At 42.8% G+C, this 19194-nt stretch overlaps 1 protein-coding gene across 4 annotated transcripts in view; it reads left to right on the top strand.

The window, feature by feature from the left end:
- The first annotated feature begins 6057 nt into the window (after positions 1–6057).
- The window catches only part of LOC112218180 (protein MON2 homolog), a 52787-nt gene continuing 39650 nt past the window's right edge, over positions 6058–19194 (top strand). For 3 of the 4 annotated variants that reach the window (XM_024378769.2, XM_042301411.1, XM_042301410.1), the window contains exon 1: positions 6058–6559. In XM_024378769.2, the coding sequence (XP_024234537.2) occupies positions 6452–6559 (108 nt within the window). In that variant the 5' untranslated portion in view covers positions 6058–6451. The remainder of the gene's footprint in view (positions 6560–19194) is intronic. The other variant, XM_042301412.1, reaches the window with a different exon arrangement.

Raw genomic sequence — 19194 nt, 5'->3', positions numbered from 1 at the left:
ATTGAGCTCTATAGGAGAAAGCCCTGCCTCCAGCTATTTGCTTAGAAATTCTAGGGACAATTAGGAGGCCTGCGTCTTGTGACCGTAGCGTACGTGTCGGTATGTACGGCAGGACCAAATCACAAAGATAGGTAGGAGCAAGCCCATGGAATGCTTTGTAGGATAGCAGTAAAACCTTGAAATCAGCCCTTGCCTTAACAGGAAGTAGTGTAGGGAGGCTAGCACTGGAATAATATGATCAAATTTATTGGTTCTAGTCAGGATTCTAGCAGCCGTATTTAGCACTAACTGAAGTTTATTTAGTGCTTTATCCAGGTAGCCGGAAAGTAGAGCGTTGCAGTAGTCTAACCTAGAAGTAAAAAAGCATGGATTAATTTTTCTGCATCATTTTTGGACAGAAAGTTTCTGATTTTTGCAATGTTACGTAGATGGAAAAAAGCTGTCCTTGAAACAGTCTTGATATGTTCAAAAGAGAGATCAGGGTCCAGAGTAATGCCGAGGTCCTTCACAGTTTTATTTGAGACGACTGTACAACCATCAAGATTAATTGTCAGATTCAACAGAAGATCTCTTTGTTTCTTGGGACCTAGAACAAGCATCTCTGTTTTGTCCGAGTTTAAAAGTAGAACGTTTGCAGCCATCCACTTCCTTATGTCTGAAACACAGGCTTCTAGCGAGGGCAATTTTAGGGCTTCACCATGTTTCATTGAAAAGTACAGCTGTGTGTCATCCGCATAGCAGTGAAAGTTAACATTATGTTTTCGAATGACATCCCCAAGATGTAAAATATATTGTGAAAACAATAGTGGTCCTAAAACGTAACCTTGAGGAACACTGAAATTTACAGTTGATTTGTCAGAGGATAAACCATTCAGAGACAAATTGATATCTTTCCAACAGATAAGATCTAAAAAAGGCCAGAACTTGTCCGTGTAGACCAATTTGAGTTTCCTATCTCTCCAAAAGAATGTGGTGATCGATGGTAATCAAAAGCAGCACTATGGTCTAGGAGCACGAGGACAGATGCAGAGCCTCGGTCTGACGCCATTAAAAGGTAATTTACCACCTTCACAAGTGCAGTCTCAGTGCTGTGATGGGGTCTAAAATCAGACTGAAGCATTTCCTATACATTGTTTGTCTTCAGGAAGGCAGTGAGTTGCTACGCAACAGCTTTTTCTAACATTTTTGAGAGGAATGGAAGATTCGATATAGGCCGATAGTTTTTTATATTTTCTGGGTCAAGGTTTGATTTTTTCAAGAGAGGCTTTATTACTGCCACTTTTAGTGAGTTTTTTACACATCCGGTGGATAGAGAGCCGTTTATTATGTTCAACATAGGAGGGCCAAGCACAGGAAGCAGCACTTTCAGTAGTTTAGTTGGAATAGGGTCCAGTATGCAGCTTGGAGGTTTAGAGGCCATGATTATTTTCATCATTGTGTCAAGAGATATAGTACTAAAACACCTGAGTGTCTCCCTTGATCCTAGGTCCTGGCAGAGTTGTGCAGACTCAGGACAACTGAGCTTTGGAGGAATACGCAGAAATTTCGGATTGTTGGAAATTTGAATAATTGGATGAATAGGATGATCGTGCAGCAGTGAGGGCTCTTCAATACTGCACGGTACTGTCTTTCCAAGCTAGTAAGAAGACTTCCAGTTGGGTGTGGCGCCATTTCCGTTCCAATTTTCTGGAAGCTTGCTTCAGAGCTCGGGTATTTTCTGTATACCAGGGAGCTAGTTTCTTATGACAAATGTTTTTAGTTTTTAGGGGTGCAACTGCATCTAGGGTATTGTGCAAGGTTAAATTGAGTTCCTCAGTTAGGTGGTTGACTGTTTTTTGTCCTCTGACGGCCTTGGGTAGGCAGAGGGAGTCTGGAAGGGCATCAAGGAATCTTTGGGTTGTCTGAGAATTTATAGCACGACTTTTGATGTTCCTTGGTTGGGGTCTGAGCATATTATTTGTTGCAATTGCAAATGTAATAAAATGGTGGTCCGATAGTCCAGGATTATGAGGAAAAACATTAAGATCCACAACATTTATTCCATGGGACAAAACTAGGTCCAGAGTATGACTGTGACAGTGAGCAGGTCCAGAGACATGTTGAACAAAACCCACTGAGTCGATGAGGGCTCCGAAACCTTTTGGAGTGGGTCTGTGGACTTTTCCATGTGAATATTAATGTCACCAAAAATTAGAATATTATCTGTTATGACTACAAGGTCCGATAGGAATTCAGGGAACTCAGTGAGGAACGCTGTATATGGCCCAGGAGGCCTATAAACAGTAGTTATAAAAAGTGTTTGAGTAGGCTGCATAGATTTCATGACTAGAAGCTCAAAAGATGACCAGTAAATTGAAATTTGTTATCGTAAATGTTAGCAACACCTCCGCCTTCGCGGGATGCACGGGGGATATTGTCTAGTGTAACCAGGAGGTGAGGCCTCATTTAACACAGGAAATTCATCGGGTTTAAGCCATGTTTCAATCAGGCTAATCACGTCAAGATTATGATCAGTGATTAGTTCATTGACTATAACTGCCTTTGAAGTGAGGGATCTAACATTAAGTATCCCTATTTTGAGATGTGAGGTATCACAATCTCTTTCAATAATGGGAGGAATGGAGGACTTTATTCTAGTGAGATTGCTAAGGCGAACACCGCCATGCTTAGTTTTGCCCAACCTAGGTCGAGGCACGGTGTGACGTTAGGCTTGATCGGTCTCAATGGGGATAGGTCAGCTGACTACACTGACTGTGCTAGTGGCAGACTCCACTAAGCTGGCAGGCTGGCTAACAGCTTGCTGCCTGGCCTGCACCCTCTTTCATTGTGGAGCTAGGGGAGTTAGAGCCCTGTCTATGTTCGTAGATAAGATGAAAGCACCCCTCCAGCTCGGATGGAGTCCGTCACTCCTCGACAGGCCAAGCTTGGTCCTGTTTGTGGGTGAGTCCCAGAAAGAGGGCCAATTATCTACAAATTCTATCTTTTGGGAGGGACAGAAAACAGTTTTCAACCAGCAATTGAGTTGTGAGACTGTTGTAGAGCTCATCACTCCCCCTAACTGGGAGGGGGCCAGAGACAATTACTCGATGCCGACACATCTTTCTAGCTGATTTACACGCTGAAGCTATGTTGTGCTTGGTGACCTCTGACTGTTTCATCCTAACATCGTTGGTGCCGACGTGGATAACAATCTCTATACTCGCCAGTTTCAGCTTTAGCCAGCACCATCTTCAGATTAGCCTTCATGTCAGTAACCCCACTCAGTGTACACCAGATCAAAATCAAATCAAATTTAATTTGTCACATACACATGGTTAGCAGATGTTAGTGCGAGTGTAGCGAAATGCTTGTGCTTCTAGTTCCGACAATGCAGTAATAACCAACAAGTAATCTAGCTAACAATTCCAAAACTACTACCTTATAGACACAAGTGTAAGGGGATAAAGAATATGTACATAAAGATATATGAATGAGTGATGGTACAGAGCGGCATAGGCAAGATACAGTAGATGGTATTGAGTGCAGTATATACATATGAGATGAGTATGTAAACAAAGTGGCATAGTTAAAGTGGCTTGTGATACATGTATTACATAAGGATGCAGTAGATGATATAGAGTACAGTATATACGTATACATATGAGATGAATAATGTAGGGTATGTAAACATTATATTTAGGTAGCATTGTTTAAAGTGGCTAGTGATATATTTTACATCATTTCCCATCAATTCCCATTATTAAAGTGGCTGGAGTTGAGTCAGTGTGTTGGCAGCAGCCACTCAATGTTAGTGGTGGCTGTTTAACAGCCTGATGGCCTTGAGATAGAAGCTGTTTTTCAGTCTCTCGGTCCCAGCTTTGATGCACCTGTACTGACCTCGCCTTCTGGATGATAGTGAGGTGAACAGGCAGTGGCTCGGGTGGTTGTTGTCCTTGATGATCTTTATGGCCTTCCTGTGACATCGGGTGGTGTAGGTGTCCTGGAGGGCAGGTAGTTTGCCCCCGGTGATGCGTTGTGCAGACCTCACTACCCTCTGGAGAGCCTTACGGTTGTGGGCAGAGCAGTTGCCGTACCAGACGGTGATACAGCCCGACAGGATGCTCTCGATTGTGCATCTGTAGAAGTTTGTGAGTGCTTTTGGTGACAAGCCAAATTTCTTCAGCCCCCTGAGGTTGAAGAGGCGCTGCTGCGCCTTCTTCACGATGCTGTCTGTGTGGGTGGACCAATTCGGTTTGTCTGTGATGTGTACGCCAAGGAACTTAAAACTTACTACCCTCTCCACTACTGTTCCATCGATGTGGATAGGGGGGTGTTCCCTCTGCTGTTTCCTGAAGTCCACAATCATCTCCTTAGTTTTGTTGACGTTGAGTGTGAGGTTATTTTGCTGACACCACACTCCGAGGGCCCTCACCTCCTCCCTGTAGGCCGTCTCGTCGTTGTTGGTAATCAAGCCTACCACTGTTGTGTCGTCCGCAAACTTGATGATTGAGTTGGAGGCGTGCGTGGCCACGCAGTCGTGGGTGAACAGGGAGTACAGGAGAGCGCTCAGAACGCAACCTTGTGGGGACCCAGTGTTGAGGATCAGCGGGGTGGAGATGTTGTTGAATACCCTCACCACCTGGGGGCGGCCCGTCAGGAAGTCCAGTACCCAGTTGCACAGGGCGGGGTCGAGACCCAGGGTCTCGAGCTTGATGACGAACTTGGAGGGCACTATGGTGTTAAATGCCGAGCTGTAGTCGATGAACAGCATTCTCACATAGGTATTCCTCTTGTCCAGATGGGTTAGGGCAGTGTGGTTGAGATTGCATCGTCTGTGGACCTATTTTGGCGGTAAGCAAATTGGAGTGGGTCTAGGGTGTCAGGTAGGGTGGAGGTGATATGTTCCTTGACTAGTCTCTCAAAGCACTTCATGATGACGGAAGTGAGCGCTACGGGGGCGGTAGTCGTTTAGCTCAGTTACCTTAGCTTTCTTGGGAACAGGAACAATGGTGGCCCTCTTGAAGCATGTGGGAACAACAGACTGGGATAGGGATTGATTGAATATGTCCGTAAACACACCAGCCAGCTGGTCTGCGCATGCTCTGAGGGCGCGGCTGGGGATGCCGTCAGGTGCAATGAAATGTGTTGTTTTTACAGGGTCAACCATAGCATTATGGCACCACTGGAGCAAATTAAGATGAAGTAGATCGCTCAAGGGCACATCGACAGATTTTTTACCTTGTCTGCTCAAGTATTCAAACTAGCAACCATTCAGTTATTGGCCCAACACTAACCACTAGGCTAACTGCCAAATTAACAGAAACACCAACATAAACTGTCCTAATAGGGCATTGACCCACCATGAGCTAGAACAGCTTCAATGCACCTTGGCATAGATTCTACAAGTGTCTGGAAGTCTACTGGAGGGATGTAACACCATTCTTCCGCGAGAAATTTCATTACTTGGTGTTTTGTTGATGCTGATGGAAAATACCATCTCAGGCACCCCTCCAGAACATCCCATAAGTGTTCAGTTGGGTTGAGATCCGATGACTGAGACAGCCATGGCATATGGTTTACCTAATTGTCATGCTCATCAAACCTTTCAGTGACCACTCAGGCCATGAGGATGGCGGCGTTGTCATCGTATTGTGGCATAGCCATTGTAGCCAGAATAATGGCCAGACCAGCGTTTTTATACATGACCCTAAGTGTGATGGACGTTAATTGCTTAATTAACTAATGAACCACGCCTGTGTGGAAGCACCTGTTTTCAACATAATTTGTATCCCTCATTTACTCATTATTATCCCATTATTTTGGCAGTTACCTATACATTGCTCTACAGAAAGGTTAGTGCTCTCTGGGAACCTTGGGACGTCCATATACCTAAACCCTAACCATACCTTAACATTAATACCTTAACATTAATCCTAACCTTACCATTTTACATTTAAACTTCAATGTAGTGACTACAGAGTTGGACGTCCCATCAATTTGTTTACAATACTCCACTAGGGGACACTGTAATCATTCTGCTGGAAGCCGGTCATGTTTACGGAAGTACAAGTGACGTGTCAATGTCTACCAAAGCATTGTGGGATCGAAACGGTGCTTGCAATGGTGACGGCTGGAGCCGTGAAACCTACGGCTGAAACGGAGACATATTAACCATATAAGTGGCACTAGTAGCTAGAATTGTGCTAATGATGATCATCTATCACACTAACGTCTAGGCTTTTGTTGAAGATAAACTTATGCCGTGTCATCGCTTCGATTATGCACACAGACGGATAGGACAAAGCAAGAACACTGGAATATTGTGTCAATGGACGCTTGTGCGGAGGTCCACAGCGTTTTTCTTTTTTTCGAAGGAGCTGAATAAGTAGGCCGGGGACCAGTATCATAGGACAGCATTTGCATTCCTTATTATTTAAAGCTTTTGATATTTAGATCGAATACATCATCCAAAATGTCGACCAGTACCCCCGAAGCGGTGAAGAAATTACTCGAGAACATGCAGACAGATCTGCGGTCCCTGTCCATGGAATGCAAGAAGAAATTCCCCCCAGTCAAAGAGGTAGATATACATGCCTGTAGCTAACTTTAGCTAGCAATCTCTGGGTTATGTGGTGTTGTGATAATGTGCCACCTCACCACTGATGATACATTTTGATGCAATTGCTGATGTTGTCATCAAGTGCATCGAGTGATGTGCCGCGACATGTATCAGATTAATAATATTCAGTTGTGACGGCTGCATGAATGTTGTGCCATTGTGTGACGTTAGGCTTGATCGGTAGCATGGCTGATAATGGGACGTGTGTTGTTTTGTGTCTGTTAAGATCACATTTTTTAACATATATTTAATGATTCACAAAATTAGGATGTTTTGTTGCCACTGCATCCAAAACGTTGTGATTGGCAGAGTACTTCTCTTCCGGGTTTAACTACTGACATGAACGCTATTATGGTCCTCTACTTCATGTGGCAAAATATACTGAACAAAAATATAAACGCAACATGTAAAGTGTTGATCCCATGTTTCATGAGCTGAAATAAAAGATCAAAGTTACATCCACACAAAAAGCTTATTTTTCTTATTTTCTGTGCAAATGTATGTCCCTGTTAGTGAACACTTCTCCTTTGCCAGGATAATCCGTCCACTTGACAGGTGTTGCCGATCAAGAAGCTGATTAAACTGGATGATCATTACATAGGTGTACCTTGTGCTGGAGACAATAAAATGCCACTCAAATGTGCAGTTGTCACAACATCATGCCACAGATATCTCAAGTTTTGAGGGAGCGCGCAATAGGCATGCTGACTGCAGGAATGTCCACCATAGTTGTTACCAGAGAATTGATGGTTCAATTCTCTACCATAAGCCGTCTCCTCAAATGTTGTTTTAGAGAATATGGCAGTGCATCTAACCGGCCTCACAACCACAAACCATGTGCAGCCACGCCCGCTCAGGACCTCCACATCAGGCTTCGTCACCTGCGGGATCGTCTGAGACCAGCTGCCCGGACAGCTGATGAAACTCTGGGCTTGCCCAACTGAAGAATTTCTGCACAAACTGTCAGAAACCGTCTCAGGGAAGCTCACCTACGTGCTCGTCATCTTCAACAGGGTCTTGACCTGACTGCAGTTCGGTGTCGTAACTGACTTCAGTGGACAAATGCTCACCTTCGATGGCCACTGGCATGCTGGAGAAGAGTACTCGACACAGATGAAACCCGGTTTCAACTGTACCAGGCAGATGGTGTCGTGTGGGGGAGTGGTTTGCTGATGTCACCTGCACTTTTTTGCATTTTGCCATGGCGAATTCTGTGTTCCATTGCTCAAATTTTATTACAAAATCAATGTGCATGTGCCCTGAATAATCGATTTAAAAAAATAAAATAATAATAATATTATCCCTGACTATCTAGCTTTTATTTGATTGTTAGTTCTCAGATGGTATTATAAAAAAACGGCAATTTTTGCATGTTTTCTATCTGGTTTTGTTAATTTAAGTTGACACAAACTGTTTTACCATTCTGAAAATGACCTCTTAGAAGGTCAGTCTAATAATACCCTGCAACTTGCTCCAATGACTATAATTTTAGTTTGAGATTTTGACATTGAAGCCAATTATCTACTTCCCCAGAGTCAGATGAACAGGAACAGCTAGCATGCTAACTGTTCCTGTAGACTTCCAGTCATTGAGCTGATGCTAGTTAGCAATGGCTTATGAAACTACCTCTTAACTTCCTATATACTGGAGGCAGAGACATAAAAATGGTATCCACAATCGTATTCGGTTGCAGCTAGCGATATTTGTAAAAAATATATTTTTCACATAAAAAAAATCCCAACAAAAATCGCGGACCTGCTTCAGACCCCAAAGGGAATTGCATTCTCCTTTGAACTCAAATGTTTAGGTAAAAGGAGTGAGCCTAAGATAATCTAATTAATTTGTTAATGACCACTCTTCACTTGCTTTGGAGATTCTGATTGAGGGTCTGTAATATAATCTCTTTAGGACAACATGTTTTCATCTAGATAAAAACAAGGCCTTAATTGTCATGTTTGTATTAGTCATCCCACTAGGACTCCACACCACATTTATGATGTCATGCCAGTGTAGGCCTAGCTGTCAGAGAAATAATGCTGTCTCCACATTTTAAATGACTGCTCCCTTATGTTGAGCCTGTGGGCCTCCACTCTAGACTGAGGTGAGTCAGTCAGTGCTAGGCAGCAGGCTGCCAGGTGTAACTCTGCCTGGCTTTGTGTAAGGGAGTGAAAGACTTGCTACTGCTCTTGGGAAAATACCTCTACAGTAACAGTAGCCTACTATTTCTGTCTTTTTGTTTCCTGGCTAGAATCTGGTTATACTAAGTCTAACCTTTGCTTGGCTTTCTAAGTAGGCTTTCTTTTTTGATCATATCTGAATTATCTTACCTTTCTATGGGAACTGAGAATGTCAGTCGTGCCCTTGACTCTAATATTTTCACTCAGATAGCCAGGTACGAGACACCTCTTTGACCAGTCTCACACACCCCTATGCCATTCATTTACCTCTGACAAACTGCAAGCAGCTGTTTTTCTGTGTTTAAAAAGGGCTGAGAAGAATCCCATTGATTTTTCTATATCACAGCTTCACGCTCAATTCCTTTCATTCTAATCTCATGGGAGATTCTCTGTTTGTTGTGCTCTGATCACTTTAGTCTGACAACACACACAGCAGCTCTGTGATGCATTATGGGCGATTCCAGGGTTTTGGATGTTACATTTGCATGCAAAACTTTAATGTCTCACAGAATGGATAAACAAAATATGCATTATGGTTGTTACATGAAATGGAAATGCTTTTTGGGGAGACTGAACATATTAGTGAAAGTGAGTTTGTAAGTCTCTGGTCAAAATATGGAGAGCCATTTTCATGCATGTTAACATTAGAAGCCTCCCCCCTATGTTTGTTTTTTTCACTGCTTTAGCACACTCCGCCAACCTGGATGTCCTAGCCGTGTCTGAATCCTGGCTTAGGAAGGCCATCAAAAATCCAGAAATTTCCATCCCCAACTATAAAATTTTCTGACAAGATAGAACTGCCAAAGGGGGCGGAGTTAGCCTGCAGTGTTCTGTCATACTATCCGGGTCTGTGCCCAAACAATTTGTGCTTCTGCTTTTAAAAATCCACCTTTCCAGAAACAAGTCTCTCACCGTTGCCACTTTTTATAGATGCCTTTCAACCCCCAGCTGTGCCCTGGACACCATATGTGAATTGATCGCCCCCCATCTATCTTCAGAGTTCGTACTGTTAGGTGACCTAAACTGGGACATGCTTAACACCCCGGCCATCCTACAATCTAAGCTAAATGCCCTCAATCTCACACAAATGATCAAGGGACCTACCAGGTACAACTCTAAATCTGTCACCATAGGCACCCTCTTAGATATCATCCTGACCAACTTGACCTCTAAATACACCTCTGCTTCAACCAGGATCTCAGTGATCATTGCCTCATTGCCTACATGAATAATGGGTCCGCTGTCAAACGACCACCCCTCATCACTGTTAAACACTCCCTAAAACACTTCAGCGAGCAGGCCTTTCTAACCGACCTGGCCCGGGTATCCTGGCAGGATATTGACCTCATCTCATCAGAGAGGATGCCTGGTTGCTCTTCAAAAGTGCTTCCCTCTTCATCTTAAATAACACTGCTCCATTCAAAAAATGTAGAACTAAGAACAGATATAGCCCTTGGTTCTTCCCAGACTTGTCTACCCTTGACCAGCACAAAAACATTCTGTGGCGTTCTGCATTAGCATCGAATAGCCCCAGCAATATGTAACTCTTCAGGGAAGTCAGGAACCAATTTACTCAGTCAGTTAGGAAAGCTAAGGCTAGCTATATTGCTTCCTGTAGCACTAATTCCAAAAGGTTTGGGTAACTGTAAAGTCCATGGAGAATAAGAGCACCTTCTCCCAGCTGCCCACTGCACTGAGGATAGAAAACCACTGATAAATCTACAATAATTGATCATTTCAATAAGTATTTTTCCACAGCTGGCCATGCTTTCCACGTGGCTACCCCTACCCCGGCCAACATCTCAGCACCCCCTGCAGCAACTTGCCCAAACCCAATCAGCTGATGTTCTGAAAGAGCTGCAAAATCTGGATCCCTACAAATCAGCTGGACCCTCTCTTTCTAAAATAATTATCAGCCGAAATTGTTGCAACCCCTATTACTAGCCTATTCAACCTCTTTTGTGTCATCTGAGATCCCCAACGATTGGAAAGCTGCGGCGGTCATCCCCCTCTTCAAAGGGGGAGACACCTTAGACCCAAACTGTTAAAGACCTATATCCATCCTGCCCTGCCTTTCTAAAATCTTCAAAAGCCAAGTTAATTCACAGATCACCGAACATTTAGAATCCCACCACACCTTCTCCACTATGCAATCTGGTTTCCAAGCTGGTCACGGGTGCACCTCAGCCACACTCAAGGTCCTAAACGATATAACCATCGATAAAAGAAAGTACTGTGCAGCCATCTTCATCGACCTGGCCAAGGCTTTTGACTCTGTCAATCACCACAGACTCAATAGCCTTGGCTTCTCAAATGACTGCCTCGCCTGGTTCACCAACTACTTCTCAGGTTTCAGTGTGTCAAATCGGAGGGCCTGTTGTCCTGTTGTCCGGACCTCTGGCAGTCTCTAAGGGGGTGCCACAGGGTTCAATTCTCGGGCCGACTCTTTTCTCGGTGTATCTATATCAATGATGTCGCTCTTGCTGCTGGTGATTCTCTGACCCACCTCTACGCAGACACCATTCTGTATACATCTGGCCCTTCTTTGGACACTGTGCTAACAAACCTCCAAACGAGCTTCAACGCCATACAACACTCCTTCCATGGCCTCCAACTGCTCTTAAATGCAAGTAAAACGAAGTGCATGCTCTTTAACCGAATACTACCCGCACCCTCCCACCCGACTAGCATCAGTAGTCTTGACGGTTCTGACCTAGAATATGTGGACAACTACACATTCTGAGGTGTCTGGTAAGACTGTAAACTCTCCTTCCAGACTCACATTAAGCATCTCCAATCCAAAATTAAATCTAGAATCGGCTTCCTATTTAGCAACAAAGCCTCCTTCACTCATGTTGCCAAACATACCCTCGTAAAACTGACTATCCTACCGATCCTTGACTTCGGCGATTGTCATTTTCAAAATAGCCCCCAACACTCTACTTAGACTACATCCAGTTTGCTATCACAGTGCCATCCATTTTGTCACCAAAGCCCCATATACTACCCACCATTGCGACCACTATGCTCTCGATGGCTGGCCCTCACTACATATCTGTCGCCAAACCCGATGGCTCCAGGTCATCTGTAAGTCTTTGCTAGTTAATAAAAGTCCCACCTTATCTCAGCTCACTGGTCACCATAGCAACACCCACCCGTAGCATGCGCTCCAGCAGGTATATTGCACTGGTCATTCCCAATGCCAACACTTCCTTTGGCCGCCTTTCCTTCCAGTTCTTTGCTGCCAGTGACTGGAACTAATTACAAAAATCTCTGAAGCTGGAGTCCTATCTCCCTCTAACTTTTAAGCATCAGCTGTCAGAGCAGCTTACCAATCACTGTACCTGTACACAGCCAATCTCTAATTAGCACACCTGACTACCTCATCCCCATATTATTACTTACCCTCTTGCTCTTTTGCACCCCAGTATCTCTACTTGCACATCATCATCTGCACATAAATCACTCCAGTATTAATGCTAAATTGTAATTATTTTCGCCTCTGGCCTATGTATTGCTTACCTGATTTAATAAGTAACATAAATAACATAAATAAGTGATCAGAGCTTTCACCTGGTCAGTCTGTCATGGAAAGAGTTCTTAATGTTTTGTATACCCCACGCACACGCACACATCTATTTATATATATATATATATATATATATATATATATATATATATATATTATATATATATATATATATATATATATATATATATGAAAGCAAAAAAAGGTTTTCAGAAATGTTTGCGAACAAATTATTTTTTACAATGACGGCTACCCCGGATGACGCTGGGCCAATTGGGCGCCGCCCTATGGGACTCCAAATCACAGTCGGATGTGATAGTCCCTGGTTCAAATCCAGGCTCTAATAACATACAAACAGTTGAAGTCGGAAGTTTACATACACTTAGGTTGGATTCATTAATTGTGACTAGGGGGCAGTATTTTCATTTTTGGAAAAAAAAACGTTCCTGTAGTAAACAGGATATTTTGTCAGGACAAGATGCTAGAATATGCATATAATTGACAGCTTAGGATAGAAAACACTAAAGTTCCAAAACTGTAAAAATGTTGTCTGTGAGTATAACACAACTGATGTTGCAGGCGAAAGCCTGAGAAAAATCCAATCCGGAAGTGCCTCATGTTTTGAAAGCACTGCGTTCCAATGCGTCCCTATTGAGCAGTGAATGGGCTATCAACCAGATTACTCTTTCTCCGTATTCCCGAAGGTGTCTACAGCATTGTGACGTAGTTTTACGCATTTATGTCGAAGAATACGCGTAAGCGGCTACATTGCGCAAGTGGTCACCTGATGGCTCCCAGAGTGACTCTCGCATAAAATACAGAGGTAGCCATTACTCCAATCGGTCCTACTGAAAAACGAATTGTCCCGATGGATATATTATCGAATAGATATTTGAAAAACACCTTGAGGATTGATTATAAACAACGTTTGCCATGTTTCTGTCGATATTATGGAGCTAATTTGGAATATTTTTAGCCGTTTGTGACTGCAATTTCCGGGCGATTTCTCAGCCAAACGTGAAGAACAAACGGAGCTATTTCGTCTACAATAATAATCTTTTTGGAAAAAAGGAACATTTGCTGTCTAACTGGGAGTCTCGTGAGTGAAAACATCTGAAGCTCATCAAAGGTAAACGATTTAATTTGATTGCTTTTCTGATTTCTGTGACCAAGTTACCTGCTGCTAGCTGGACAAAATGCTATGCTAGGCTATCGATAAACTTACACAAATGCTTGTCTAGCTTTGGCTGTAAAGCATATTTTGAAAATCTGAGATGACAGGGTGATTAACAAAAGGCTAAGCTGTGTCTCAATATATTTCATTTGTGATTTTCATGAATAGGAATATTTTCTAGGAATATTTATGTCCGTTGCGTTATGCTAATTAGTGTCAGGCGATGATTATGCTCCCAGACCCGGGATGGGGAGTCACTAGAGGTTAACTCGTTTTTCAGAACTCCACAACTTTCTTGTTAACAAACTATAGTTTTGGCAAGTCTGTTAGGATATCTACTTTGTGCATGACAATTCATTTTCCAACAATTGTTTACAGACAGATAATTTCACTGTATCACAATTCCAATGGGTCAGAAGTTTACATACACTAAGTTGACTGTGCCTTTAAACAGCTTGGACAATTCCAGAAAAGGATGTCATGGCCTTAGAAGCTTCTGATTGCCTCAAAATTATGTCAATTAGCCTATTGGAGGTGTACCTGTGGTTGTATTTCAAGGCCTACCTTCAAACTCAGTGCCTCTTTGCTTGCCTTACTCTTCTACATTTGCACACACTGTACATAGATCTTTCTATTTTTTGTTTATTTAGTGTTATTGACTGTACATTTGTTCATGTGTAACTCTGTTTTTGTCACACTGTGGTGCTTTATCTCGGCCAGGTTGCAGTTGTAAATGAGAACTTGTTCACAACTGGCCTACCTGGTTAAAAAAAGGTGACATTAAAAAGGAAAGGGTTGGCTGAACACAAAAACAATAATTTTGAAGAGTGTCATTTCCATTATTACTTTAGAGCGCAAAAATGGCAGTTATGGATGTTAGACATTCAAATCTTAAAGATGTCTTGATCAAAATCTATCAACACATTTGTTGTCATTTAACTTAACATCATTTTTTAAGTTTCACGTATCAAATGTTATTGGTTAGATGTACAGGATACACATGGTATACACTGTCCAGTGAAATGCTTGCTTGCAGGTTACTTCTCAATAATGCAACAACAATAAGAAAAAATAAGAATATGAACATAAAGTAAATGGCTCGATAGAATTATAATAATCATTTTAGTATAATACAGGAAGGCACAAATTATAGTCCAATATTTACATGTTTTGTAGAAGGGGGGGATTAGGAGCAAGTGTTTAAATTGTGCAGTATTTAGACATAATAGGAGTCTAGTTTCTGTGTGCTAAGGTTTGGAGAGTCAGTGTAGGCGGTCAGTCCAGTTTAAGTGTTCAGCAGGTTGATGGCTTGTAGATAGATCGGTGTCTATCGATTGGTAAGGGAGTGAACAGATTGTGGCAGGGGTGTGTGGTGTCCTTGATGATCCTCCTCTCGCGCAGTTTTGAGTCCTTAGTGTTCATAACTAACACTGGGGAACAGCTGTGAGTGGAAAACCAATCTCTGTGGGCCCTTTCTGAAAGGCATGAAATTGTCCCAAAAGCACTTTTTGAGTTTTGTCATCGTGCTCTGTAACTCCAACATATAGCCTAGATAAGGAACTCTATCCTTGGGGGCCGGAGTGGTGTCACTTTTTCCCCCCATCCCTAGCAAACGCAGCTGATTTTAAATGAATTGCATTCTAAACTGAAGATGATGATTATTGGAGTCAGGTGTGTTAGTTGGGGTTGAGGCAAAAGACACCAATCAGGCTCCCAAAGACTGGAGATACCCATCCCTGATATAGACCTTAAGGATCATTATAACAGGGTTCCCGTTCGTAAAATGACGGACCTTTTATTAGTGGATGCTCAGGGTTGACTTTCCCACGGAATTGCCCTTACACTGCAGTGTCTGTCGACTGTCTGGGAAATGTGGCATCTCCAGGAACACCGCAGTATTAATGAAAAGGATTGTGCAGCCTCCTCCTTTATACCCCGCCTGTGTGGCTGAATGTGTCACGAAGATTTCATACAGTCTGACAAAATAAAACGCAGAAGAGTTAGAACCTGGAAGATCCAACGCAGCCGTTTTCATCTCAATATCAAATCATTTCTGGGTAACATGTTTAAGTACCTTACTGTGATCGTAAATCAATTAAAATAGTTCAAAAGAAACAAATAGCTTCTTAGCAAAGAGCAATTTCTCAAGCAACAATTTTGCGAGGACTGTGAGTGGGGAAACTGAATTTGATGTTGTTGGCAGAGATGTTTGTAATTTAATGTCTGGTGATGTCACCAGGCAGGCCAAAACTCCCATCACACCAAAACAGGCTGACATTTAAGGCAGTCTCTTCAAACAGCTCTTACACTAAAAGGGCATTATAATTTGACAGTATTATTCCAACCTTGTGGTGAAGAAATGTATATAAAACACACTATAGTTTTTGACTGCACTGGGACTTTAGGAAGAACTGACAAATTGTGAGACTATTGGATTCATTGAATTAGCCCCTTCAATGTAGGCTATACAGCAGCAGGACCAATGCTAAAATCTGCAGCGTGTTTCTCTTTCCGCATGTTCTTAGACCATCTATGAGCGGCTGAGCTAATGATGCTGGTCTTGGAGGGAAGTGGGGATGGGCATTTTGAAATAATTTCACTATTAAAATAGTTTATATTTAGGAACTGGCTTGCGGGCGCAGCTTACGTGACTTGGGAGAGAGGTGCCACTCTGCTTGCTTGCAGCAGTGCGGGGATGGGCATGGGCCGATGTGTTGGACATGGTAGAGAGAGAGAGGGTAGCCATACAGACTAGTTTGACAAACTTGTAGATGCCATAGGTTATCTATCATGCCATCTAGTTGTGCCAGTCTTGACTGCATCAAATCGATATAAAGAAGCTAAGATGGCTAGCTATTTTACCTAGGCTAATTGAGACTGTTTTGCTGCGCTTTTTGTCCTTGTCTACAACTCCATTCAGATTAACCAATAGGGTTGTTCCATGTAATCTGAGAAATTAAACTAATTGATTGCACCCTAATTGGCCATTTTAATTTATTCGAATTATATTCAATAATTATAGCACTTAACAGCCGATTTGATTAATCCAAATGCGCCCTCTGTATTTGCAGGACATTCACCCCGCTCTCAAACTCCCTTCGTACATCAGCTGATATCTCAAAGTGCTGTACAGAAACCCAGCCTAAAACCCCAAACAGCAAGCAATGCAGGTGTAGAAGCACGGTGGCTAGGAAAAACTCCCTAGAAAGGCCAAAACCTAGGAAGAAACCTAGAGAGGAACCAGGCTATGTGGGGTGGCCAGTCCTCTTCTGGCTGTGCCGGGTGGAGATTATAACAGAACATGGCCAAGATGTTCAAATGTTCATAAATGACCAGCATGGTCGAATAATAATAAGGCAGAACAGTTGAAACTGGAGCAGCAGCACAGTCAGGTGGAAGTTGAAACTAGAGCAGCAGCATGGCCAGGTGGACTGGGGACAGCAAGGAGTCATCATGTCAGGTAGTCCTGGGGCATGGTCCTAGGGACCTACTAAGTTCTCATCATAAAGGTGCTTACAGAGAGTACGTGTGAGACAGACAGTGGTGTGGCAGACTGGTGGTGCCGAGGCAGACTGAAATACACTGCATAGAAAAGTATGTGGACATCCCTTCAAATTAGTAGATTTGGCTATTTCAGCCACACCTGTTGCTGACAGGTGTATAAAATCAAGCACACAGCCACGCAATCTCCGTAGACAAACATTGGCAGTAGAATGGCCTTACTGAAGAGCTCAGTGACTTTCAACGTGGCACCATCATACGATGCCACCTTTCCAACAAGTCAGTTCATCAAATTTCTGCTCTGCTAGAGCTGCCCCGGTCAACAGTAAGTGCTGTTATCTTGAAGTGGAAACTTCTAGGAACAACATTGGCTCAGTAGCAATGTCACAGACAATTTAATTTCGACAAAGCCTTTTCATTGTTGAAGTAGGCAACAAAATGAATACTCTCGCAAGCATTAAAATACTAACGTCTGTTAGGATATTCGAATATTCAAATAACCGTGCCCATTCCTAGAGGAATGTAATGAGTTTGCATTCAGGCTGGTGCAAAACTTAATGAATAACACTAAAAACATTTAGTGAAGTTAGGTCTACCAGTGTGACTTGGTCCTCCTACCATTTGCCCTCAAGCTGCTTAAACTGTGGATGGACCTTCACAGTGGCTTCATACGCCCTTCTTCACTGTGGTTTGCAGAAATAAGTTTGAAACTGTCAGCTTGTAGTTTTTTGGGCTCAGTTGGGGGCAATTCCACGTAAACAGAGTAGTGCTGAGACTAAGATTTTATGTCAAACCAAAATATTAACAAACTCTTCCAACTCTATGCACAAGAACTGAACAATTTCCACAGAAAATCTTAGTTGAAGAACTGTGTAGATGCTAAGTTACCAAACGGTAGATTGCCATAGATTTTCTGTTAATTACTGAAGATTACGGTCATTTTGGTCAATTACGGGCAGCTTTGCAACCCCACTCTCTCCTTTTGAAATCCCAGCAATCTGCTTCTGATTCAAGGCTCTCTGACTTGCTTAGTTATGTGACTGGTTGAAATCTCTGTGTGGGTCAATGCTCTTGATCTTCCTACAAGGTTTCAGCGGGAGGCAGTTCATTGTTTGCCTGGATTGCAGAACCCATAGCAAGTTTATTATTAAACCAGGCATGTTAGGCTACAACCTCATTGTTATAACTTTTTGTAATCGAGCACATTGTGCCCTGTCAACTGCTGTAACTTCATTAGCCAAGGTAACAAGACAAACGTCATGATGAGGAAGTGTCAGGGCAACAGCGCTGCAACAGCTGCTTAACCATTTTTGTGACAGAGTTAGTGTTCTCAACAACAAAAAACTGTCACCTGCCTGCCTGCTTCCCATTTTGAATATGAGCCACAGCCAATTGAACTTTATTTTCATTCACAACGTAGCATCGATATCTATATATCAGTCTTGGCAAGCTTTCAACGGGGCTACACCAGAAGGAGCGGAATGAATATTGGAGAAAGTTCCTCATCCCCTTTGTTCCCCATGAGAACGAAGGGGATGAGGGAGACTTACATTTGTCCAGGTGAACTTTAATTGGTGGTGTGGCGTGGTGATCGCACCTTTAGTTCGCCACAGTTTGGCTCGGTTCACCCTCTGAAGTATTAAGGCCCTGTTGCCTGGTAACCAAGGGTTTCAAAAGGTTGCGTCCTGTCCTGTTGACTCCCGTCTTCTTCCGTGCGTCCTTGTGGCAGTTTAAATGAAATAGGAAGTGATGTTACTGTATAGAAGTTAGGAGAGGTCAAACACTGCAGCGTAGTGCAGTACAGCAGCCACGGTCAGATAGTTTCTCACGCTCTGTCTTCCTAAGTGGTTTAACATCCTATGAATAGGGGTTGACTGGTTAGTGTTGTTATTCATATCAAATGAATGACATGCTGAGGTGTTGCACACTGTTCGCAAGCTAGGCCTTTTGTGGTCACGTTACCTGGACGAAACCCTTGCTTCAGCTACGCATGTTTGAGGCAGTGACTATAACAGGATGTTTTGTCTTCACTTGGAACACCAATCCAATCTTCTTTTTTCAATTTAACTTGGAACTAGAATTGTGAGCAGTTGCCGAGAAACAATGTCAAAACACTTCTTTCTGGCAAATGTGGCACTTGACGTCATTTCAATTCTGATTATTAAATGTGAATAGTCCTTTGTTTATCGGTGTGACATTTTCGTGGTCAGATCAG

The sequence above is a fragment of the Oncorhynchus tshawytscha genome, linkage group LG19 (genome assembly GCF_018296145.1).
Source record: "Oncorhynchus tshawytscha isolate Ot180627B linkage group LG19, Otsh_v2.0, whole genome shotgun sequence".
Taxonomy (NCBI): domain Eukaryota; kingdom Metazoa; phylum Chordata; class Actinopteri; order Salmoniformes; family Salmonidae; genus Oncorhynchus; species Oncorhynchus tshawytscha.
This window is presented reverse-complemented; position numbering and strand designations above follow the sequence as displayed.